This window comes from Vidua chalybeata, chromosome 3 (genome assembly GCF_026979565.1).
Source record: "Vidua chalybeata isolate OUT-0048 chromosome 3, bVidCha1 merged haplotype, whole genome shotgun sequence".
NCBI lineage: Eukaryota > Metazoa > Chordata > Aves > Passeriformes > Viduidae > Vidua > Vidua chalybeata.
Window position 1 is genome coordinate 14,934,490 of NC_071532.1, and position 25,143 is coordinate 14,959,632.

At 40.6% G+C, this 25,143-nt stretch overlaps 3 protein-coding genes across 3 annotated transcripts; 1 reads left to right on the plus strand and 2 right to left on the minus strand.

The window, feature by feature from the left end:
- Positions 1 to 253: 253 nt before the first annotated feature.
- Positions 254 to 8,400, minus strand: SULT6B1 (sulfotransferase family 6B member 1). The gene is given in 9 exon segments (XM_053936790.1): positions 254 to 384; positions 1,212 to 1,267; positions 1,269 to 1,363; positions 1,650 to 1,744; positions 2,414 to 2,515; positions 3,414 to 3,472; positions 4,384 to 4,723; positions 4,941 to 5,005; positions 8,351 to 8,400. Coding segments are annotated over 9 exon segments (993 nt in total).
- Positions 7,191 to 10,884, plus strand: CEBPZOS (CEBPZ opposite strand). Its single transcript, XM_053938728.1, has 4 exons — positions 7,191 to 8,567; positions 10,142 to 10,186; positions 10,446 to 10,529; positions 10,646 to 10,884. The coding sequence occupies exons 1-3, from the start codon at positions 8,399 to 8,401 to the stop codon at positions 10,526 to 10,528; spliced, it is 297 nt and encodes a 98-aa protein (XP_053794703.1). The 5' UTR covers positions 7,191 to 8,398; the 3' UTR covers position 10,529; positions 10,646 to 10,884.
- On the minus strand, positions 10,068 to 25,036 carry CEBPZ (CCAAT enhancer binding protein zeta). The gene is made up of 16 exons (XM_053938727.1): positions 24,878 to 25,036; positions 22,974 to 24,490; positions 21,625 to 21,856; positions 21,135 to 21,309; positions 20,690 to 20,778; positions 20,176 to 20,229; positions 19,394 to 19,496; positions 18,442 to 18,510; positions 17,215 to 17,281; positions 15,817 to 15,917; positions 14,421 to 14,478; positions 13,221 to 13,429; positions 12,158 to 12,241; positions 11,635 to 11,696; positions 11,467 to 11,548; positions 10,068 to 10,746 (listed from the first exon to the last, which is right to left on the minus strand). Exons 1-16 carry the CDS (start codon positions 25,034 to 25,036, stop codon positions 10,607 to 10,609), a joined length of 3,201 nt encoding a protein of 1,066 aa, XP_053794702.1. The 3' UTR covers positions 10,068 to 10,606.
- Positions 25,037 to 25,143: the final 107 nt, after the last annotated feature.

Sequence of the window (25,143 nt, forward strand, 5' to 3'; positions counted from 1 at the left end):
AAAGCTAAAAATCAGTGCTAAAAACATAGGAGGCCAAAGCTCTTCAGGCTGTTTGAGAGAGCCCAGTGGCCTTCAATGATACTAAGTGCTCAAGCAAGGACTGCTTGTGTAAATTAAGCCAGCAGAAACAGGTTTGCAAATCACATGGATATTCAAAATTTTAAACTGGATGTTGTCCTGGTTTCTGTTTTATTTCCTCAAAGTGAATGAAAAACAGCCTGAACATTAGTGGCTTTTTGTCTGCAAAGGATGTTCAGGCATTGCAATACACATCATATTTAAACTTCACTCCCAGCTTAGCTACTTCTAAGCACACTGTGAATTTAGCAGCCAATTTCTGGTTCTGAGCTTCAGCAAAAACATTCTTCCAGTCTCCAAAAACAGCTTGAATATAAAGAAGAGGAAATTATTACCCTTGATTCTAACAACCAAAGTGTATAATTTAAAACAAAATACTAACTTTTCTCTCTTATCATATTTCAGATTTTTTTTTCCTGTAAGAAAAAATATCTGACAGAAGAATACATTTGCTTTATGTTTGGTGTCTTCAATAGAATGTGAACATAAAGCAACCACAGGAAGTTACTGCTCTGTCTTCATAGCTCTGGCATGTACCTTGTACAGCTGTGAAGACTAGAAAAGGTGACCAGCAGCTGTGACACCAACCCAGAAAGCTCAAAAGTGCTTTTAACTGCAATAGCTTTGTTTGTTGCAACCAGACACTGCTCTAAGCTGCAGTCTACCTTTAACCTAGATTTTGGAGAGCCCACAGTTGGGGGCTGTCTGAGGTTCTAGCCTGATCCGTGGCTAAAAAACACAGATCAATCCATGGAGCATCTAGATTCTGTGAATTTACTGTGGTCCATAGGCAAACCTGAGGGTTTGAAGAAAGATCTGTGGAGGCACTCAGTCTATTGGCTATCCCCAGTGGTCACAGAAGCCAAGATAAAACTCTTCTTTGTTTTAGTTGGTGCTTAGTGCATACCACAAGAAGAGGGTGCACTTCTGCTCATCATATCATACGGGGCTTTACTGTATGGTACTGGCCCTTGGGGTGAAATCAGTCAAGATTCCTGAAGCACAATCAGTGTTTCTTAAACAACAGCCAGCCTTAAAAACTATACATAAATATTAACCATCTATTGATCCAAATTCCTGTCTGCCCAAGACAAAGAGCATTCATCCCTCTGGCAAAATACAAACAGATTTACCTTTATGGAAAAGAATCAAACCAACAGCACCATGAGTCTCCTGAGCTTTTTCCTGGCTGGAAAGTGTGCCTTCCTGCAATGGCCTGGATCTGCTCAGCTGTTGGTGAGAATCCAAAGAATGCAGCTATCTGCTTTACACTGGCAGTCAGGTTCTGAAAGCAGTACAGTGAAAGCGAGATGTGCAATATGCTCCCTCTAAACAAGGGAGTCACCCACTTGGGATGAGCATTGCCATCATCTACTAATTTCATTCACTGTTTTCTGTGTTGCATTTCTGTTTTCTGGAGCTCTGCTTCTGTATAGCCAGACTCAACTTGTCGCTAAAATCAACTGGGTTTTGCTTTTTCAGAAACCTGTGCCATTTCCTCTTAATTTCAGCAGATTTCAAAGAATGGGCTCAGATGTGTTTTGGCTGTCAGTAAACAGCATCTGCTGCACCCCTTTCAGGTCTTCATATATTATGACCATAATATTCTTATCTTCAATGTGTTTGTTCCAGGTGACTGCAGGATCAAAAGAGAATCCCCAGCTGACTGTAAAGAAGAGGGGAAAAAAGCATTGGTGTGATCTTTCTTTCTAACTCGGTACAGTTTTTTGGACAACTGAAGAATTGCCTTTTGTTGCCTGTTAATTACAACAATGCAGACAAAAAGAACAGCCTGTCCTTTCTGTGGTACTGTCTGTACAGGAGAATGGCAAGAGTTCCTCTGAACTTTTGTAGGTAAACAGTTTCCACACATAAACATGAATTTCACTCAACGCTTCCCTTCTGTGACTATACTGTCCTGTAAACATTTTTTAACAGACAAAGCCTGACATCTAAAATATGGGTTGGTGATGAGGTATTTGGCCTAATATGGAGAAACACTAAAGAAACAAACTGCCATTTTATTAACACTTTGAACCTGCAGCATTTCCTCCAAAACTAAGTGGTAGAATGTTGACCCAATGCCATTGTCCTGCTGCCATGTTATTCTCTCACCCTTTGCTGGAAGAACAAATAACCAGAAGCAAAGCATCTTTTGGACATTTTCCCCTTCTAGCATTCAGCTGCCTCCTTGATTGTGACATACAGCCATCAGGAAATTAATTATGGCACAGCTGTTTTCCCACTGGCCCCATTCAGTTGTTTTTTTTTTTTTTCCATTGCCTTTTCAGCTACAATCAGGATATGTAAAAACACAGATCTGTCATGAATCATGAGAAGAACTCATCCCTGGAGCTGTAATTGGGGACACTTTGCATTCCATTGTTACGGAAATGGAAAAATGAAACAGCTGTATCTTTAGGGTTTTGAAACAGCACTACTATGTGGAGTGGGAGAAAGAGGCCACAATTTTAGATCACTCATCTACCCTGACAACCAAAGTGAGAGTATAACCAAACATTTTGCAACCAACAACATACTGGGAGCTATAAAATATTTTATTAATAAAGTCATGTAGAACAAAATTATAACTATCATATTAAAGCCCTTATCACCACTTCTAAGGTTTGTTTATTTATGTCATGAAGCAACTGTAGAAAGATGTAACTGGAAAACCACAGCTGTCATAATCATCTCCCATTTTCAATAATTTTCTTGATATCCTTAAGAGACTATAATCCACAGAGAAGCATAAACACTTCTGAAAACACATTATACACATTAAATGTTTTTGTCAGATACATTTTATTTTTTCCTGCCCCGTGCAGTAAAAAATTACAAAAATTCATGGAAAAAATCTCTATCCCTTAACTAATTATTAATTTCCTCTGTGGTGCATCTTGGAAGCACTAAGTATCTGCCAGTGTTCAGTGACCAAGTACCAGAAACACTGAAGTTTTAACCTCGTGAGTCTTTGCAAGGAGACAGCCAATGTCCCAGAGACACTGCTGCCACATTCATTCCCACCATGACTGTGCACAGAAAAGAGCTGCATAAAAAAGGAAATCACGACACTCCAGCAATTTCAGAGCACTGCAACAGCTCTACCTATGTCCCTGCTTATGTCAACTCCAACACCCCTGAGGCTACTGTAAATTGTAGGGGCTGCTAAGAGAGCCCAAGTATCATGAGACTCCCACTGTCTCCAAGTTGTTTTCCCTCAGTGCCACCTGCTTGGGAGCAAAAAAAGGATATGGTCCCAGAATTAGCCCTGCACACTGATACTGTCAGAGAGATGAGGCTTGTTCTTGGAAAAATAAAAAAAAACACTGTACCTATTTCCTTGAAAAGAGACTTGGGGAGGTGATTATAATTCAGATGTGTTATCAAAATCCTTAGAAATGAAATCTATTTTATCCTCTTCAGAATTAAACAGAAACACAAGAGAGAACATGTTTTTTACACAGGTGCAGCAATGATTTGTGAGTATTTTCTGTGTGAAAGAGCCCCTAAATCAGAAGGCATTAGTCAGCCAAAATTATCTTCTTTCCTGTCTTAGGAGAAATGGCCTTACTTGCTGCATGACTTCATTTTAATAACTTTTGTGCAGGAGAAAGGAAAAAAAAAACCAGTTTTAAATGGTTTGACAATTTCTTTTTACTAAAACTATATTTACCTGGATCTCCACATTTAATAAAATTAGTTCTGTGCTTACATGTATACTCTGGACAGTTGTAAATATCAGATAATTTAAAATCTAGATAAGCCATTTCATACCTGCACCAAGAAAGCCAGAGAACAAAATAAAACATGTCAGAGGTTTAAGTAAGATGTCAGAGCCTTCTCATTACAAAGCTTAATTCAGTATAATAGCCATCAAAAGACAACACCAAAGCACTCAAATGTTTATAAACAAAGTAATGTTTTTCATTAATGAGAACCTCAACAGCTTTGTAACTGTGACCTTCCTGAATCACTTCTGGAGGCAGAACTGACTCAACAATGCACTTAATTTTTTTTTATATATTCATAACATAGTCTGTGGTAGAAAATGACAGAACCTTTCCCGTCTTTTACAGAGCGACACATAGGAAGATTCTGGGTAGGAGAAGGAAGGAATTAGCAAGAAACTCCACTCATTCTGCTGAGAGAAGTGTCTGCCTCTCTCTCTGCTGCTCTGGGTCAGGGGCAAAGCAGAGTCACCTTTTCAATGTCACTGCCAGTGCATGTCGTCAGCTGTGCCTGTAGCTGTGTCCGTAAAGCACGTGTCAGAACAAGTGCTAGAAGAGCTGGTCCCCCAGAGACCTGCATCCTTCCCCGCCCCTGACTCTTTGGAAGGCATCTTGCAGTAAAGCCTCCCTCATACTGCATCCCGTCCCAGCATGAGCCTGTGGCCAGCTCTGGAGCTGCGCCACGGAGCCAGCTTCCCCGAGGCTTCCGTGACTCCCACTTGCCCCAGTGCTGCTCTGCCGACTGCTGGCAGGACAGAGCAAGGGAACAGTGTGTTCACCTTGACCCACAGCACCCTCCCCGTGTCCTTGTCGGGAAGTGCTTGGAAGGCTTCCCACGGGCCCCCTGCGATGGAGCTGTCGAGCTGCCACTGCCTCCTGTAGCGAGTCCCATGTGAATACAGCTGCCAGATGCACTAGCATAGAAAACACAGCGCAAACAGCTCGTGCTTTTTGTGGAAAGTAATTCCCAGAAAGGAATAAATTCCACCCTATCTTACATAAAGGGTCTCAGATGCTTGGGTGGAAGCAGCTAATACATGTCATTTATACAGGAATATATATAACACGTACACATTATACAATGTCTTATAATACATTTATCATTTATATACTACCTAATATCATTAATACAAGACATAGTATGATGGATATCATCAATATCACTCTCCCATTTACGTGCAAAGCCACACTCACATCTGCCAAGACATGCACAAAAGCAAATCTTATTTTAACAAAAAGCTACAATTGATAAACCTAAAATTCCCAGTCTCTAAATTTCCTAATGGCTTCTCGACCGTATGAGCCATCCCTGGGAACTACTGATTCCTGAAGACCCACTGTTTTTAATCCATGCTTCATCAACAGTCCTTTGCATCAGTTTCTCTCTCTACTACACACATGTGAGTTGGGAAAAACCTTTAGTATAGTGAGACCTTGCTGTAATTTAACTTAACAAGTAAAAGGGATGAGGATAATATTACAGCTTTAAGAAACAAAGCTTTTGAATGGCCTCAATGCAAGTTCCTTCATCACACACATTCATGACCATCTAAGCACGGCAAATGCCAAAGAGTTTGAGCCCAGCACGGAAAATACCCAAGAAGCTGGAAGAGGAAGCCAGACAACAGGGCCCCTTGGTTCAAGATGGAAAGAGACCTACAGAAACATTTTTATTTCTGCCTGGTGACACTATGGCTTGGTGGGTGCAAGTATCCCATCAAGGGGCAAGAGGGAACACAGCAATATCTAGTTTCAGACTGGGGCAGGTAATCTTTCTCTCTATTCTTTTTCCTCTAGTCTTGCCTTTTTTCACCATGATTTGCAAGCTATAGGAAATTAGGGCAAGAAAACTATTTAACACAGTTTTAAAAGGTAGAAGAAAATATCCAAATGGGAAAAAAAATCCAAAATATTTACCTGGTTGATACCATGCTGCACTGCATAAATGCATCATTTTCTCTCCCTCCTGCTTTCCCATTTCTACTGTGAAACTTTGCATACAGGCTTTTCCACCAGAGTGCCTACCAGGTAACAAGGTGCTGCATTCCTCAGCAAACCACGGGGAGCTGTGTACCTCCCTTCCTACTGAACAACTGGCAGTGGTGTTTAGTAAAATATTCCCCTACTGAGCTACCACAGACTGTCCAAGCTTAACACTGTGAGATCTCTTTTTTTTTTTTTTTTTTATCCACTCGTCCTTTGCCCTGAGCAGGAGAGGTTTACTGAGTTACTACATGTCAGAGACAATTCATATCATGTCTCCACACCTGAACTCATCCAACTCTATGAGAAATAAAAGCCAGTGCCAAGATATGACAAACAATCTCTGTGAAGGGTCCAGCAGGAATCTGGACCCAAACCCAAAGGGATTATGTGTCAGAACTCATCCCTGTATGGGCCACCAGTTGTTGGCATTGGTGCTTGACACCAATTGACGGTGGAGAGTAACTGACTGTCACCATTGGTTTATTATCTTACTGTAAGACTTTCATACTTTCTGTGAGATCCCCTGGACAGCTTCTCACAGAACTGACTGTTTTTTTTTTTTTTCTGCACAGCTGGCTGACTTCTACCTGTCCCAAACACCCAACCCTTACTCCTCACAGCAGCACAGCCAATTGACTCCAGCTCTCTTCTCAAACAGCTAATCTACTCTTTTATAACACCCATCCTTATTGGACACAGCTGTGACCTATTAAAGACAAGGCTGTTCCTGCTCTTTGGTAATTAGTACAGCTGCAACTCCTCAGGGGTAAGATTGCCCTCAGCATTATCTCTACTCTCCTACAATCCATCCTCCCACAGTTAATAGGCTCCTTAAAACAAAGATGCATATTTCGCATTTTGTGTCTGCTCCTTTTTTATTTGGCCTCTTACAGTTCAGTGTTCTGTCTCATAATAGCTATAAATTCACCCTAAGCACTACAGGCATACTTTTCAAGCCCCTAAATATACTATAATTTCTTTCCAGATCAGAACTTGCTAAACGATGCAAATTCTATATGCTAAATGAGACCCTGACCCAGGACCCTCTCTGGTTAGAGCCACAACTGCTACAATGATAATGCTATTAATTCCTTTCTTGGATCCATGTTTTCCCCAACAACCCTAAGCTTCTGCTGCTTGGGTTGATCCTGTTCACTTAAAATCCTCAGAGCAGGAATTACTTTACTAAGAAATCCCACTGAGTACAAGCAACACTTGCAAACTCAGCCACCAGGGAAAAGATAATTGGAAAATTAATCACCCTGTAAGAATGAGCAGCAAAAATATTCTATCTAATCTTACAAAACACTAGCAGAGGAGGGGGAAAGCATCTTACAAAGAAAATTAAGTCCCTATTAAGGAAAATCTGAAGAGCTTTTATTTTGGCAATAAAGTCAGTCCCGTAATACCAGTTAATAGCAATATGAATAATAGAAGACAATGAAAATGCAAGGAATAAGATGACCGTGTCTTTACAAACAGACCATGTGAATCTGCTTGTAGATAGGGCTAAGAACTTACAGATAGGGAAGCAACAGAAGAAACTCTTAGTTCTAGAAAATGTTACTATCAACACAGACTATTGCTCAGCCAAGGCTGTGTTAAATTCCTGATTCTAGAGAAAAAGAACAAAGACTTAACAGAATTATTAATAGGTTTTTCTTTCTTATATATAACAAAAGGGGGTCCATACTCGAGGGGAGCATAGAGGAGGCGATTTGGGAAGTCTGTGCCTTCCAAGCACCTCAGCCAATGGGTAAAAAGAAGAGGGAGATGCAGACAGGAACTTAGGACAAAAAAGGGGGCTGCGTCCTCCAACAATTTGAGAGATCCCATGGGAAATGCTCATGGCCTTTATTCGAATAAAGTTACAGGATTCCTCTGTCTTCTTTTTGGACATAAACCTCTGGCATCGTGGATTAATTTTCCTGACACTTGGGAGACAAACTGATTTATTTCAGAGTAGCACAAACCTGAGTGCTTCAAGGTTTACCCAAAGTTTTTACTATTTATACAATGTAGCAAACTAAGGAATTAGTGTTCATTGGCTTTAAGTGACATTGTTCCCTTATTAATTAAGTCTTCCATCTTCTATTAGTTAACGATTGCCTGTCTTCTCATGCTAATCAGTCAACATGCTCAGTCCTTCTCTTCTTTTGGGTCGGTGGTTTTCTTGGATCCATGGCCATGAGTTGGCGGTCACAGTCTGCCCCTGCCATAAATTACTTTTTACCCAGTCGAGCTGAGTTTGCTTTATCAGTTTCTTCCTTATCTTGGAGGTTCTGCTGGATGTCTTTGTGTCCATTATCAGTAGTCCATTCTTCTCGTTTGGCATTATGAACCTCTCCCTAGATCTGAGATTACTGAAGCATATCACGCCTTAACCTTAACAAGGCAATTCTACCGACAAGTCGTTTGTATTTCTAACACCTGGCCATCACTTAGCGCTCGCCTGTCACCCGCGACCTGTCTCACGGATTAATGTCTTTCTCGTTGATTAGGCCGGATATCCAGCAAAGCCCGTCCTTTTTTGAGAACATTTTTACACAGCTCACGTTTTGCACCGCTGGCCGCCGGGAGGCCTTAGCGGCCCGGCCGCGGCCATGACGGGCCCTGCGGCCGAGGAGCGGCGGCGCCTGCGCAGCGCTGCGGGCGGGGGAAGGCGCCGAGCCCCGGCCATGGCGCGGCGCGTCCTGAGGGGGCTGCTGCTGCTGGAGGCGGCGGGGCTGCTCGGCGCCCTCCTGCTTTTCCGCGCCATGGACCGCAGCCAAGGTGCGGCGGGGCGGGCGGGGGCCGCGCCCCGACGGGGACGAAGGGGTGGGCAGGGGAGGCTCCTTCGCGCGGGGGCCGCCGGCGGTGCCCGCGGCGCACCGCGCACCGCCCGGGTTGTGTAAGGAAATCCTGCCGTGTGGGGTCAGGAGCCGGGCTTGGGGGAGTGCAGGCGCACGGGGCTGGCTCGTTGGCCCTAGGATTTACCTCTGAAGAACCAGCTGCTGTTGTACTTTTACAAACCCAAGCCCAAGAGCAATCCTTCGGGGGGCAGCACGCCACCACACCAGGAACAAAAAGGAATCCTGCGCGGTTTTATAGTAACAGCATCGGGCCAGATAAGGGTTTAGAAGGGAGAGAGGCTGTCCAGAAATGAGGCAGGAATTGATCAGTCCTATTTCGGGCATGTGGTGTTGAGTCCCTGAAGGGATGTCCTGGCTGTGTCTGGGTCTCGCAGCCTCTGCGATTTGACATTTCCCAGGCTGAGGACAGACCGGCTGGCAGGAGACAGCCAGCGTTGTCTCCCGGATTATTTAGCTTCAGTCCCTCAGGTCTCTTAGACTTACCCATGCCCAGGTAACACAGAAGGAATAAGCGAAGCAGCAGTTTGGTTACTGCAAGGTTTGCTCTGCAGAACAGTGGCCTTACTTTGCATGCAGGGCTCTGCAGGGTGCAGCACTGGTTAGACAGATCTGTGTCCTTTCGGGAAAAAAGCCTCTCCTGCTACCTGCAGGGTCAGGGCGAGCCAAAAGGCAGCTGCTGCTTTGGCTGGGAGGGCAAGAATCCACCCACTTCAGTGGTGTGGTCTTCATGCCAAGTACAAGGTGAGCTTCACCTTCAAATCAGTTTGCATTTGTTTTCCCGGATTCAGATGATGTTGGGCTGTTAAATTTCAGCCATCTTCGTATTTTTTTTTTAGAAAATATATGTAACAAAAATATGGAGAACAGATGTTTTCAGCCTATTGTAACTTGATGCTGGGCATTCATCGTTGGGACTTTTTCCTCCTCTTTTGCAATTCTTACATGCATTTGCATATTTTCTATAATTGCAGTTCCATAAGGTGCAGTGAGCTTATCTGACAGCTCAGTGAACTCAGAGTGAGGCTTTCACTGCTTGCTTTGTGTTAGTACTAGAGTGGTTAACATCCTTTTACGAGCTGCTGTAATTAAAATAGCATAAACCTGTTGTGATTTTCTACTGGGTTGTCAGAGCGGCCCATGGAATGATTCAGTGAACATCTAAATCTGTACGAAGACACAAATGTTTCCTGGTTTTATCTGCATGTCAGTCTATGAGAGGCATGCAGCTTCCTGTGAATCTGTAGCTTGGACTTGGTTATCACAATTGTGAAGAAGCTCAGGAAACACTGTGATGATGGGGCTGCATGTATGAGTAACCTGAAAACAGTCTCTGAAATTATTTTAAAAAAATAAATTCCTATCACGTTATTTAATGGTGGCTCTAACTAAAGAGCTCAAACAAATTTTGATAAAACAACTCTAGTTATAAAAATAGTGCATTTAATTATTCATCTTAATATATGCTGGGAAAGTAACTGTGATTTATCTTGTCAGATTTCAGATACACAATGCAGAAGAGGTTTCCATCAATTCTGGAAGGTGAGTTTGCAGTCGCTGGCGGCAGAAGGATGGCTGAAGCTTCTGTTGCATCTTAATATACACAACTGAGCTTAGGATGGCTTAAAACTTTGCCCAGGAGACACTGCAGAAGTTTTTACTGTTAAGGCATGGCTGGAGTGTCAGACTGTTGGATAGAGATCTCAGAGCTGGAGGGTTATACACTGAATAACCAGCCACAAAGGGGATGCTCATCCCATATGTCTCACTTAGATTTGACAAGGATTTTCCTATTTTTCAGTTTATTACAAATCCAATGAGCGGTCTGGAATTCATGGCATAAGAGAGAATGACCAGATGACATGGTTAAGCAGCAAGAACTGAAGTAAGAAAGATGTGTGATTAAATAAAAAACTATTTAAGAATAATTATTTTTAAAATGTCCACATCAAGACGTCCTATTCATCGTCTTGATTTCTTGCTTTTGTACTTGTTTTTCAGCCCTCTGTGCCTGAACTGTTTCTTCTTTTTGATGATGCTTTTCACATCCCTGTTGTGAAGCCACTTGTCACGCTCTATTTCCCACTGGATCTGTTTGACATCTGTAGGAGGAAAAGTGAGAAATAAGGAGCCGATGGATACGTCTGACCATGAAGTGGCATACAGATCAATCATGTAAAAGTTAAAACTTGAATACTGTATTTATAAATGTTAATAAAATGCAAACTGCCTTTTTTTTTGAGAAAGCTGTAGTTTTTTTACTTCACAAAACAAACCCTACCATCTCAGAGTTTTAGATACTGCTTTGTATTTTACTAATGCTAGACACATTTGCATTAGGAGCAGTGTTTATTCAACCAGCATATACACATGTAATTCATTAGAATTACTTTGGGAAAACTACTTTCTGCTTCACTGGTACTGCAAGCATACAGTCCAATAGGTAGGTAAAGACAGCAGTACCTTATGCCTTCCCTTCCCAAGGAATCAAGGACACTTCACCTGAGCAGAATTCACACAAATGCTTGACAAAGAGCATCCTGCCTTTCCCTGTTTACAGTGTGAAAGGGACATTGACAGCCTCTCCCTTTTCTGAAGCCTTATTCACACCATTACTCCCATGTAATTATTTAGCACTGGGCATCTCTTGTCACTGGAGAAAACTGTCAGGTCTTACTGCTGTTGAGCTATTGTTCCTGCTGTGTGTGGTTTCTGACCCTGTACTCCAGTTAAAGGTGGTTCATGTTTTCATGTATAGAACCTGAAGGGAAAGAAGGAAATTTCAGCATTACAACTGCCTGCTACTTGCAGCATGTACTTACTTGCATTATCTCTGTTGGCCATGGCGTTCATTCCAATATTGTCAAACTTGGAGCCAGCATTTTCATCCAGCAGATAGCCAAACTTTAAAGAGAGCAATTTTAGTATTGTGTTACAAAGCAACAGGTGAAATGCTTGATCATTTTTTGTTAAACACTGATCAAACTCACCTCTTCTGCAGATGCCAGTATACCAGCATCTTGGAGTTTTCTCTTCTTTCCTCGGCTGGATCCTTCAAACAAAGAGTGTTACTCTTATAAGACACAACTTCAAGTTCCCAAAGGCAGTAAAAAAAAGTTTTACCATGTTTTAAATGCTTAGAACTTTTTCTTAATGAGATCATCTGAATTAGCAATTGTTGAAAATCTTTGTTCCCTACCTCCCCTAAAAGAAAAGGGGAAAAAAGAGTTTCCAACCAATAATTAAATAACACAAATCTGTGCATCAGGTGTAACAGATGCACAGACCACCAGTATAACATCATCCTTCTTCAAAATTCTTCCTTCAACTCTCACCTCCTCAACAGCAGATTGTTACTCTGAATTATGCTGGCTGGGGACAACCTCCATTTATGGTTTATTCAAATCTGAATCTAGATCCAAAATGTGATAATCTACTGTAGTAAATCCCTCTATTCCAAAGATTTTTGGACTATTTTATTTCTATTAAGCTTTTATGGCAGTGTTTTCTTACCTTCCAGTGATCCCGCAAAATTCAAATCTTTCTTTTTCTTGCCCTTTTTACTGACGGATTTCAGTTGCTTGTCATTGTTTGAGTCTGATAGGAAAAAAACCCAAATACATCAGTCTCCAATTTTCACACCATGTACATGTATTTAAAATGCAGCAGAGACTAAAATTCCTTTATAGGCATACTTGTCATAATGGTCCAAGTCTTTAAAAGGCAGTGCACACAAGCAAATCTAGTATTTCCTCAAGGTGGACCATTAAAAACTGGTCTTTGGTGTGCTGTTCTTTATGTTGTTTCCATAGTACCAGAAGGGAATGATACATGATACATAAAATACAAAAGCTAAAAGCAGGCATTAGGTAAACCTCGAATGTCTGCATGGTAAGTTTGGTGAAATAATAATCTCATGAAAAATTGTTAACAACTGTATGAACAGTTTACCTCCTCTACCCTCAGTCATCTTCCTGTGACCTTTAGTTATTCATTGAAATACTCCAGAGTACTTAATCTCTGCTTTTCCAGCCACATGCACTATATTCTGTGTAAACTGTGCTTCTCAGGTGAAAAAATAAAACCATGCAGGTACAAGAATCAGTTACTACTCCAGTGGTATTAAAAACTTGAGTGCATAGCTATATTACAAGAGTAAGCTGTTACTTGTGAGACAGCCAATTTAATAAAAGTTACTTCATCTAAAAAAAATCAGCATTAACTATGTCTAAAGAAATACAAAAATTATCAATTACCAGATTTTTTTTCTCCTTGAGCTTTTTTAATATTTCTGCCTACTGAAGCCAGTTATTTGTGTATAAATTTTCAGAATGAAAGAAACATGTCTCATTTGGAAGTTTTTGATGTCTACTTCCCATTCTCACCTAGGAGATTGTGCCTGGAAATGCTTCTCCTAAAGACTTCATTGTACAGAGAAGGACTTGTTATTTCTTTGCTTAAAAGCCAAACTTCCCACCTAGATAACTAAACTGGAATTTGCATATGAAGTTACATATTAGGTAACCTATTTTTTAAGCTTTTTCTTCTTGTTTTTCGGTAACAAATGGCACTTTACCTAGGTCATCATCATCTTCAGACACATCCATAAATACACCTCCCTCTTCATCCATATCCTCTTCAAAGTCTTCCTCCATACTTCCTAAGGAGACCTCCTCATCATCCAGATCACTGAAGTCATCTTCATCATCAGAATCCTCCCAGTCAGCACCAGATCCCTCACCACCTTGGCCTTTTTTGCCGCCTTTGGGATTTTTTTTTATATTACTAAAAGAAGATATAACAAGCTTAGCACTTCATCTGGAAAAATACTGTTTGCATCTAGATGACATCTATCTACTGGCAAACACTATGTTAGGAAAGTTCAACATCATTGCAAACTACTGCAAATGTAGGCTGCGACCTAAAATATCCGTATTATACACTCAAGTATGTTTTCAACGTTAGTGTAGGCAGTTGTGTTATAAAAGTCAACCCTTTTTAAGAAGTTCTGGAGGGAATCCTATTCTGAAATTAGCAGAAATGACAGCTTGAGTATTTTATCTCCTCTGTGTGTTTGCTCCTTTTCAGAAAGTCTTTTCTGTAAAACACAAACTGTTCTATTGAACACCAGTCAAGATCACAAAAATGTTTCAGGTTTCACTAGGAGTTCAGACTTTAATTCTGCTGTTGCCTCAAGGGATGTCTCTGCAAATTCAAACGCTGCATTACAGATACTTTGAGCAAAATAGAAGCTGCTTAATCATTTACAATTGGACTCGATGAATCTAAAGGTCCTTTCCCACCTATGATTAATGGAAGTGCTGACTTAGGAGACCTGAGCTCTGTGACACTGGATCTCACAAAGTTTATTAACTGTGTTAGGTCCAGTTACAGCCAGTACTTATGGCAGCAGTGCCATTATGCCTCATTCTGCTTCCTTTTGTACTTGGTAATTCTCAAATAGAAACCTGAGACAATGAAAAATAAGATTTTACACTGCTTACTGGGTCACTCCATTGTATAAAATAAACAATTAATTAATTAATTAAGACAATCCAATACTACAGGTCTCATTTAAGGACTATAAGCATGCGAAAGTCATCATGAACTATTTTGGGACATGCAGAAAATCTGTATTACTCAATGTAAATCTGATATTGCCTTTTTTGCAAGGTGATATTCTAAACCATTCTGAAAAAGATCTATCTAGTTTCACAGAGTAAAACTCTATACAGACATTAAGACAAGAGGAATAAGAACTAATCTGAAGTCTTACCTAGCAAAATCAAGGTCATCCTGGCCAACAACAGCATTATCAGCAGCTTCAAAAGTATCTAGGGAGAAAAAAAAATTATTACTACAAAGAAATATGCAAGTTATTGCATCCAGCAAGTACATGGAATTGTTGGAGCAAGTCCAGAGGAGGGCCACAAAGATGACCAGAGAGCTGGAGCACCTCTCTTAGCATTGAAGTTGTTCAGCCTGGAGAAGAGGAGGCTTCAGGGTGACCTTACTGTGGCCTTCCAGTACCTAAAGAATGCTACAAGAGAGCTGGAGAGGGACTTTTCCCAAGGGCATGTAGTGACAGGACAAGGGGGAATGGCTTCAAACTGAAAGAGTTTAGATTAGGTATTAGGAAAAAATTCTTTACTGTGAGAGTAGTAAGGCACTAGAACAGGCTGCCCAGAGAAGCTGTGGATGCCCCATCCCTGAAAGTGTTCAAGGCCAGGTTGGATGGAGCTCTGAGCAACCTGATCTAGTGGAAGGTGTCCCTGCCCATGGCAGGAGGGATGGAATGAGTTGATGTTTATGGTCCCTTCCAACCCAAGCTATTCCAACCCTAGCATTGCAAAATACCTAATTTTCAGATATAGGGTCATTATTTTAAGCTTCTGAATTTATGAAGCAAATTCTCATTAGAGATACTAATAATAAAAGACAAATACAGTTAGTAACAGATTCTTGTCATAACTAAGACCAAATTAATTGAGTCACTAAGAACCCTGATAAAAGAATGTGGAATTCTCTCAAAATACTGTACAAAACAGTTATGAAGAGTTAACTGGATTTTTTTTTTTAATACATATAAATAAAATTTGAAATGGACATTTTCTGGTACACTAACAAATTTAAATTCTAGAACAAATCACACACTAATTCCAAAGCAAAGTACATGCTACAGGAAGAGCTAAGGCTACTGCAGAAGTTTGCCAATAACCTTCCTGAACTCATAACCTCATGAAAGATGTTAGAAACTATGAGAGAAACTGTAAGCAAGACTGAAAAAGGCCCAGCAGTAAAGAAAAAGTAGAGGCAAATGTTACATGCTGTTAGAAAAGGCTACTCAGGCTACATTAGGAACAAAAGGGCATGAACTGCCACTCGTGAGTGTAAGTTCAAAATCAGACAATTTCCAGCCACTCAAACAAGCTGACTACTGCAGTGGTGGGAGCAAGGCCTTTTCAAACAGCCACCCAGGTGGCTCACACAGCACACAGCAGGAACTGCTGTCTGCAATAGCACAAAGAGCAACTGGAAAGCCAGTTTTCTCACACTCCCATATTCCTCTACCTGGTTCTTTTACACAATATGAACTATAAAAAGGATAAATTAGTAATTTGAAAAATCTGGGAATACTGGGATAGTTACTGCAAGGAAGAACACAGCTTTACCCAATGCTCTTTCAAATTCATCATCATCCACATCTTCCACACTCTCTTCATCATCCAGACGCTTTTGTTTCTCTCTCTTCTTATCGAACTTCGAATAAAATCTGAAATAATATATTGCACTCAGACACAAAATTACAGAGGATTATCTTTATGACTTCTTAATTAAAAAATCTGCAAATTGTTTCCCGTGTATGTTGCCAGTTGAAAACTGTAAATGATGGTTTCAAACACATCTAAAATCAAGAGGCTTGTACTTCCTTTGTTTTTCAAAGAATCAGTCACTACTGTAATATTTAAAACAATGAAATTTCACAGGCCAAAGGTGGCAGAAGTTATTTTTAACATAATGGATTTATAAAAGAGCACAACAAAGATGTAAAATTCTGCTTTAGACTGAGAAGGAAGAAAGGATCAAATTCAACTTGAATGTAATTGGGAAAAAAATAAAGACGACATTCACCCATCAAGTTTTACCAAATTTTCTCACATAGCCCTCTTCTTTTGGGTCTTAGTTTTATCTTCTGTCAGTCATTTTCACCTTCATTTATGTTAAAGAACCACCAAACATGGAAGGCAATTTTGACCATATACAAGAGAGTACTTTGTACAGAAGACTTTGAATGTGTAATCTCAGTTTCAGCCATGTTCAATGTTACAATACCGTTAACTTTTCAGATGGGCATGTTTATAAGATGCTTTTCTTTAATCTCAAAACTAACACCACTATTTTATTTATTTATTAGTAGTATATTCCTCAGTATTATAGTATCAATTAATTTAAAATAAATGAAGTTAATTCAAATAATAATTTCCTAAGGAGACAGATGCAATCAGTATTTTGATCCAATAAAAACAAACCTTTGCCAAATGCATATCACTTCAATTTTAGTACTACAAGTGCATTTTTATATAATAATCTCAAAGGAAATTCAAAGAAACAGAAAGAGCTATAAGTAATACAAACCTAAATACTCTGAAAAGTAGCTCCTCTGACTTTCTTTTGCTTTGTCCCATTCTAATAAGCTTTGATGCTAATAACATAAACAAGCTATAGTCCAGCTTTTATTATATATACCTCTAATGCACAAGAATTACAACCCACAAGATATTCATCATTACCCATTACTTAAGGCTTCTCTATTGTAATGTCAGCTTACTTAATTTACTTAAACTACAAGCCCCAATTTACTTTGTTCATAGGTGATACTCTTTCCTAAGCACTTTTGACAAATGTTAAAATTACGTCCAAGAAAAGTACTATCATCTTAAGTCATTCAAATTAATAAAAATTTGCAAATACTTGAAATACCAGAGAATACTTACAAAATGCAGTGGGTTTTAATAGCACTACATTAAAAAAACAACATTTAAAATGAACATTCACAAGTATTTCATTACCTGTGAAAGAACACTTCATCCACTGGGATTTTGCTTTCATCTTTGGCCCGGAATTCCTTACTGTTGACTGCAAAAAGAAAAAATGAACTGATTTTACCCCAAGTTGAAATGCTGGTTATTCTTTCCAGAGATTAAGCAGCACACACAGACAGAAGCAGACACATGGTGTCATCCATTCAATAATGGGGAGCTTATCTGAAAACCTCTTCAAACTAACACATAAGGCAATTTTGACCATATACAAAAGAGTAGTTTGTACCAAAGATTTTGAATGTGTAATCTCAGTTTCAGCCATCTTCAATGTAACAACACTGTTAACTTTTCAGACAGGGGCAGGTTTCTAATATGCTTTTCTTTAATCTCGAAACTTACACCATTATTTTATTTCTTTTTTAGTAGTATGTTCGTCAGGACAGAATTGCTCCTAAATTGCTCCTTCAACTCAGAATAAACTAAAAGTGTGACAAAGTGTACAGGCTAAAATTTCTATTTTCAGCTTTAACAGCCATAAAACCAGCCATAAAAGTACATCAGTACTTACTAATCTGCATAACTAAAACCTCTTTGCAACACAATAGACCCAAAGCTGGTGGAAAAGCACATCCCTGGAAATGCTACAGAGACACTGCCACAGAAGATGGTATTTCTGTCCTCAAGCAGCATGTTTTACTGATAGTTTGCTCTGTTTTTTTAACTGCTGGTTCTTAAACTAAATCCTACTCTTAATTGTTGGAAACAGTGGGACTGGACAAAAGGCAGCTTATTTCTGGAGGCAGGAAGACTCTTAGCAAAATAACAATGCCAAAGACACCTTACACTCATCCTAACAACAGCTGCAGCTGTGGTATTGTATAGGGTAATCCATATCATTTAATGAAAGAACTTAATGTGATTTAAATAATTATATAGATCAATTTTTCTGGTATTTTAAGTCATTTTTCAATCATAACAAACAGAATAAAAATGGCTATAGAATAACTGACTTTCCCTACATATTTATTTCTTCAAATAATTCAATAGATCCAAAGTTCCAACTGTGAAGATTCCATACATCCTTAAAAGAAGATGAGGTCTGATCCTAAACTCCAGGCATGACCACTGCACTCCTGATGGATGGCATTTTCTTTTATTGCTAACAGAAACAGTATAGACAGTGCAGATGACACATCTACATCAACCAGCTAAGGATTTTTTAGTCATCATAACTGATTTAAGGGGCTGACTTACCTGCAAGACTTTGCATATCCTTCATAAACTGCTTCTTCTTTGGCTGCATTACCACACTGCTGGTGTTTTCTGTATCAGAATATAAATCAGAGAGAATTTTTATTTTATGACTATGGATACAGAACTGTTAGGAGCAGCTGACAGACCAGTGGGTTGTGCTGCCATCCATATTGACCTTAAGAGGCTGGAGAAATGGGCTGACAGAAACCTCCTGTAGTTTAACAAGGGGAAGGGCAAAGTCCTGCACTGAAGGAGGAACAACCCCAGGTACCAGTATACACTGGGGGCTGCCCAGCTGGAAAGCAGCTTGGCTAAGAACACCCTGGTAGTCCTGGTAGACACCCAGTTGACTGTGAGCTAACACTGTGTCCCTGCAGCAAAGAAGGCTGATGGTTTTCCTGGCATTTGTTAGATCACATTTGGAGCCCCGTGCCCAGGTCTGAGCTCTCCAGTATAAGGCAGACATGGGCATACTGGAGAGAATCAAGTGATGGGTCACTAAGTTGATGAAGGAGACTCCACCTGAACACTTGGAAACACTTTTTCCACTGTGAGCACAACTGTGCATTGGCACAGGTTGCACAGAGAGGCAGTGGAGTCTCCACTCCTGGAGACATTCAAAAGCCATCTGGAGAGTCTGCTCTATATGTCTCTGCTTGAGCCCATGACTTCAGAGGTCCCTTCTAGCCTCAACCATTCTGCAGTGTTTACATCTCCCTATCCCTTGCTTATTCCTGCTAAGTGAGCAGTTCTGCACTGCGGGTGTGAGGGGCAGCAGGGTGTGGCTGTCAGCTGGTTCTGGGTTGCAGGCATCTCTCTCGCAGCCCTGAAGACTGATGCCACTCCTCTGTTCCACCACATGCACCCCAAATACTTGACAAGGCCAATCTGAGAGAATGACAATTCAGACAGCACTTACAACCAAGATGACATGGTACAGAGAAGTGCCTACCTTTGCCTTTGCTGAGCTTGGGATTTCTGTACACAAAACGATCCAAGAATCTCATTAACGTGAAATCCTGCAAAGGGTCACCAGAGTACTGAATGTGATTTCCCTGAAAGAAGGAAAAAGCCAAAAACCATTAAGGTCTTCATTTTTGAAAGACACCATCTAAACACAGAGGACTCAATCAGTTCAAGAACAGCATTAAAACATACTTTAAAAAAGATAAAGACTTGGGGACACTATACCACATAACACTGACCAGGTTCTTCTTTTTGCAATTTCACTATTTGCTTAACTAAACCACACCTCCTTTGCTTTGTTTCAGTGATAAACTGCCTTGCAATGTACCATGCTAACAGCAGTTAATACTCAACATCATTTCAATACCATATATTCAAATGAAAAATAAATATTTTCAATACATATTTGTGAAAGTTGGAGTGGTTTTGGCATGGTATCACAACAGCATTTAAAAAATAATTTGTTCCTGTAGTAGTGTTCCCCGTATTTAAAAAAGAAACAAAAATACATAAGAAACTCCAATAAAGCTTTAAGAATCATGTAATACCTACATTTCTACAAAACAAAAACTTTAGTAAGCAGTCTCCTTTACACATAACATTGTAATTCCATGAGAAGCTTGGCATTTGAGAGTATGATAGAGTTCTGCAGAGCTGCTAGTTACCCATGAAGTGCAAGGAGACTTTATAATGTATTTTTTCAAATGGCAAAATATGTCTAACATAAAATATCAAACTTCAAAGCAACAAGCTAGCAAAAGCACTTACTTCAAGAATTGTTTTTGCAAACAGGGCCACAGACGGATGAAAATGTTCAGAAAGCTGAAAAACATGAGTCATTAATTTATTTCTAATTAAAAAATATGTTGTAAGACCACTCTGTACTTACCAAATAACAGACATACACATAGTAGTGCAAGGCTGATTAAGTACTTTAACAACTGAAGACCTTCAAGTTCTAATCTCTTATTTGCATTAAATACATTTTCACTTACAATTTTATTTAAGTCAACACTAAAAAGCTTTAATGATCAAAGCTAAGATCAAATAGTCAAAAAATATTATTATTGTCCAAATCTTCACTTAAAAATTTCCTATTCCCTCCTCAAGAATATCAGTATTGTATGGAACATATACAAGCTTAAAGCTGAACAACGTGTCAGCTTTAACCTTTCTGTTGTTACTCAAGTAGCTACTTCAAGAATGACCAAGTTCTTTTTCCTCTCTTCATACAAGGGCCACACTTTTAAACTCAACAACAGCAATTCAAGAAATGTCCTACCTTCTTGAGTTCCCAAAGGCTTGTACTTTCAGCACCACAGTATAAAGGACTTCGGTGCATAGGATCATAGGATGCTTCACTCTTCCTGCCTGTGGGATGGAGGAGAGCAAAACAAATTTTTTTCAGGCACCTTTACAAAAGTATTATTCTTGTTTCCCCATAACAGTAATGCTGCCCATCACTCCCAGCTGGACAGGCCAGGGGTTCACCTGGCAGCAGGAAAAGGCTGTATTCAGCTGCCCTTCACAGTGAAATGCACTAGTCAAGAGTCTTTTCATCGCTGCTGAGGTAACAGATAAATTGCTCTGACTGGTTGCTTTCAACCAAACTTCAATTTAAAAACTAAAATAATGTTTTAATCACTTAATCTTACAACAACTCTTGACCAACACGTCCCTGTTACAGACTCCTAGCTGTTAAATTATGTATTTTCTTGCTGATTTACCTCTCATATTCAGATGATGCACCCACGAGGCTGATGAATTTGAATTGTTTGTTTTAGCAGAACTTTCCATTGTACTTCTCTTTTCATCTTCTACTTCTTTGTCAGCATCCACAAATTTTTCCTCATCCTCTTCAGCCTCTTCTTGATCCTTAAAGCACTCTTCATCATCTGACCCCTAAAACCCAAAAAGCATTAGCAAACAGCTTTTCCTTTCTAGATTTACTCTGATTTAAAAAAAAAAACCACACAAAGTTCATGAGCTACTTATAAAAATTTAAACAAATATGGCTGATGTTTAAGAAATACAGATTTTTGTCCTTGATATAGCACTTAAACTTGAACTTTATTGCTTAGAACACATAACTATAATGGTCCCTCCCCATCTCAAGAAACATCTTAGCAAATGGTTACTAATGAACAGGTTAGGAAAAGGTGCTTATGAAAACTACTCTTATTGAAAAAGCAATGAGATAAAGAAATCATCTTATACCATGTGATCCTGTAACTGGGCCCTTAACTCTGGTTTTACTTTCAGAAGCTCAGACAGAAGGTACAGGGTTCCACAAATGAAGGGTGGCATTTGTCCACAAGTGACTTGAAGTAGCCTCTTCACAAAGGCCTTCACACGCCGCAACACGACATCTGCCTTCAGAGACTTATAGACAAGATTTAGAAACATGGATGGCTTTGAGCACGTTGCTAAAGCAGGATCTAGAAGCTTCCTGTAGGACACACAGGAGAAATTTTGCTGGTTGTCACAATGCACACAGGAGAACAACTGCTATTGACAACAAATACCTACAATTTTCTGAGTGCTAGCTAAAAAACTAGTGACAGCTTGCTCCTCAGTACTCAAAACCATTGAGATAAATCCTGAACTGTCAAGAGCTGTGTAATATTTCTGGATATATATAAGACACTGAGGATTAAAAAAAAAAAACTTCCTTGGTAAACAAAATATTGCAAGAAAATAAAAAGAAACTGAGTTCAACTGAAAACAGTTTCAAAATTTGAAATATACAGTGTTAAGAAACTAATCTGATTTGTTTAAAAAAAGAAAGCAAATAGTTAAAAATCAGCACACTTCACAATCAGATCAGACATTTGTACTGGCAAGTTAATTTTCTACTCCAATTTTTTTCCAGGCTGCCAAGCAGAGTAAGGCCCTTAAATTGTGCACATTCTCAGGGAACCTGAATTCTCTTTTTAAAAAATCAGTAACTTCCTCTTGGGCATTTAAACAGAAGCCTGTAAGGATCCTCTAAAGAGTCTAAGCAATCAGCTGGGACAAGAAAAAAAGCAATATTTTTGTAACACAAGGGTTCCCAGCTACACAAATTAAATAATCTAAAATATTGAAGATAATAGTCCTCCTCCTCAAAATAAGGACAAAAAGAAACAAGATTTTAGGCTATTTACAGGTCAAATTTACAGGCTAGTACCTGTAAAAGTGATTTCAGAAGAAAAAGTTATTAATTAATTTCCAATAACATCTGGAAGTAAAGCAAGCCACCAGAAGAGTGCCAAAGGATGAAATGCACATGTGTTCTCAGGATCTATCACTGTCTTTGTTTTTATCCTCATGTTAAATCAAAGAAATAACATGCATTTTCTTCCAGCTCCTATAAAACATCAGAAATTTTTAGCCAACGAAACACAAAACCATCAAGATCTTAAAAGCAAAGTAAGTGTTTCTACAACTTTAAACTAAAATGAAATTGATTTTTTTTTTATTTTCAATTTATTTTTTCATTAATTTCAATTTTTTTTTTTCATTTTAAGAAATTTCTACAACTTCTTAGAATGAAATTTATTTAAAAATGCAAACCTGCCACTTACTTGTACAGCGCTGCATAGTACCTGTCCGATACAGTCTGCTGAGAGTCCATCACTTGAAACAGCAACATCAGAGCCTGGACACTGGTACTGAAGTTAACAAGATGCAGAACTTTGAACAAGGTGTTCATTTGCTCTTTCACTTTCTCATCACCAGTCTCAGCGTAAGGGTATGCTCTGTTTACCCCGCAAAGGAGAGCACTGAGCATTTTGGATTCAACATCTTTTTTCTTTATACAGTTCCGGAAAAAGCAGAAGTACAAAGTTATCAGCTTGTTAGCCAACGCACTTTCTTCATGACTGAGGACTATCTGATTTAGAAAGCAGATAGCATAATATTGAGTTTTCACATTGATGTTTGAGCGGTACAAAAGCCTCTCCACCTCACTGCACACTACTCCCTTCATATTTGGATGCTTGTGAAGTAAGGTCTCTAAAAGATAAGAGGCTTTGGTGGCGATCTTGTTCTGAGGGTCACCCAGTTTATTCACCAGCAGAACCAGCAGAGCTTTCTCCTGCTCAGGCTTGTTACAGAGCAGCTCGTGGGAAACTGCCAGAGCTCGGGATTTCGTGGCTGTCAGACAATCGTGGCTCAGTGCTTCCAAGGCCTGCACGAACTCTGCTATCTGCAGCTTCAGGTGATGCTCAAAGTACCAAAGTATCAACCGCCTGTCTCTTGAATCCTTGTTGCCACTCGACATCTGCACTATGTTGTTAAGCGGTCGCTGTGAGAAAGACCACAATTTTCGATTGTCTGGTAAGATATCTGTAATGAGAAGCTCCTTGAAAGTATCTAAAGCCATAAGGCTCTGCTGCCTGCTGCCCTTTTTCTTTATGAGGTTTATTAAGTTCTCAACAAATTGGAGACTGTGGACAGCACTGTCCTGGATGAGAAGGGTCATCGCTGCCATCCTGTCAGCCAAGGTACCCGAGGACACAACGGTTTTAATCCATGCCGAAGAGGCCCCCTTCTGATAGTCTGTCTTATTCTTAAACAGGTCTGTCTCATGTTCGTACAGCTTTTGGGCCAGGGCCTTATACTTGGACAGAAGTGTCTGATTCTGTGGCTCTGGACAGAATTCGTTGGTGTATTCCAGATCATACCACTTGCCCCCCGGTTTGATCAGGATTGCTTGCCTAGCATGAAATTCAAAATCTTCTTCCAGCCTTTCCTTCTTTGCGGAAGGCTGTTGGCCCTGATCAACACCAGCCTGCTTCTTTTTGCTGTCTTTCACACTGCTTGCCTTTTCCTTTCCTTTTTTTTCTTTTTTCCCCTGTCGTGAAGAACAATCTGTTTCTTTCTTGTTTTTCTCTTTCTTTGGAGGCTTCTCTTTCTCCCTGCTGCCACCATCATCCTCATCCTCCTCCACCACCAGGCAACTCTTTGCATACTTGTTGAGCCCCAGGGAGCTGACGAACGCCTCCAGCTCCCCTTCCTTCAGGTCATCGATCGTGTCCTTCTTGCCGCCGTCCACCATCTCGCTCTCCTCGTCCAGGGCACACAGCATGAGGTAATCTTGCTGCGGAGACAGGGCACAGCTGTCATGGGCAGATCTGGTGCAAGGTTTGCCAAGACTTCCAAGGCTTCCCCAGAGAATCCTTAAATGATTTGCGTTGGAAGGGACCCTAAAGACCATCTAGTTCCAAGCCCTCTGCCATGGGCAGGGACACCTTCCCCTAGACCAGGTTGCTCAGAGTCCCATGCAGCCTGGCCTTGGGCACCTCCAGGGATGGGACATCCACAAGTTCTCTGGACAATGTGTCCCAGTGCCTCACCAGCCCCTGAGCAAAGAACTTGTTCCCACCATCTGCGTAGGACCCCGCACACCTCGCGCCCCGCAAGGGCCCGTCCCGGGATGGGGGTCCCGGCCGCCACGTGCTCCCACTCCCTCCCCCCGCTCCCTCACCTTGGTGCCGCCGAGGCGCAGCACCTCGTCCAGCGTGAACTCTCCCGCATCTCCCCCTTCTGCTTCTTCATCACCGTCGTCGTCGCCCTCCTCCTCGCCGCTGTCGCCGCCCGCCTTCCTCCGCTCCCCCACGCCGAAGTCCCAGAACGCGGCCGCCATCGCCGCCCGCCGGAAGCGCTGCCGCGCACACGCGTGACGCGCGTCCGGCCCGTGCCACGGCCGCACGCTGGCGCCCGGGCGGAGAGGAGGAGAAGGAGGAGGAGGAG

Coding starts and splice junctions, on each gene's coding strand:
- CEBPZOS (XM_053938728.1), top strand. CDS start 8,399: ATGACGGGCCCTGCGGCCGAGGAGCGGCGGCGCCTGCGCAGCGCTGCG. Junction 8,568..10,141: donor CGCCATGGACCGCAGCCAAG/GTGCGGCGGGGC, acceptor TTATCTTGTCAG/ATTTCAGATACACAATGCAG. Junction 10,187..10,445: donor GTTTCCATCAATTCTGGAAG/GTGAGTTTGCAG, acceptor CCTATTTTTCAG/TTTATTACAAATCCAATGAG.
- CEBPZ (XM_053938727.1), bottom strand. CDS start 25,036: ATGGCGGCCGCGTTCTGGGACTTCGGCGTGGGGGAGCGGAGGAAGGCG. Junction 21,310..21,624: donor CCCAGTTACAGGATCACATG/GTATAAGATGAT, acceptor TTTGGGTTTTAG/GGGTCAGATGATGAAGAGTG. Junction 20,230..20,689: donor GCCTTTGGGAACTCAAGAAG/GTAGGACATTTC, acceptor CATGTTTTTCAG/CTTTCTGAACATTTTCATCC.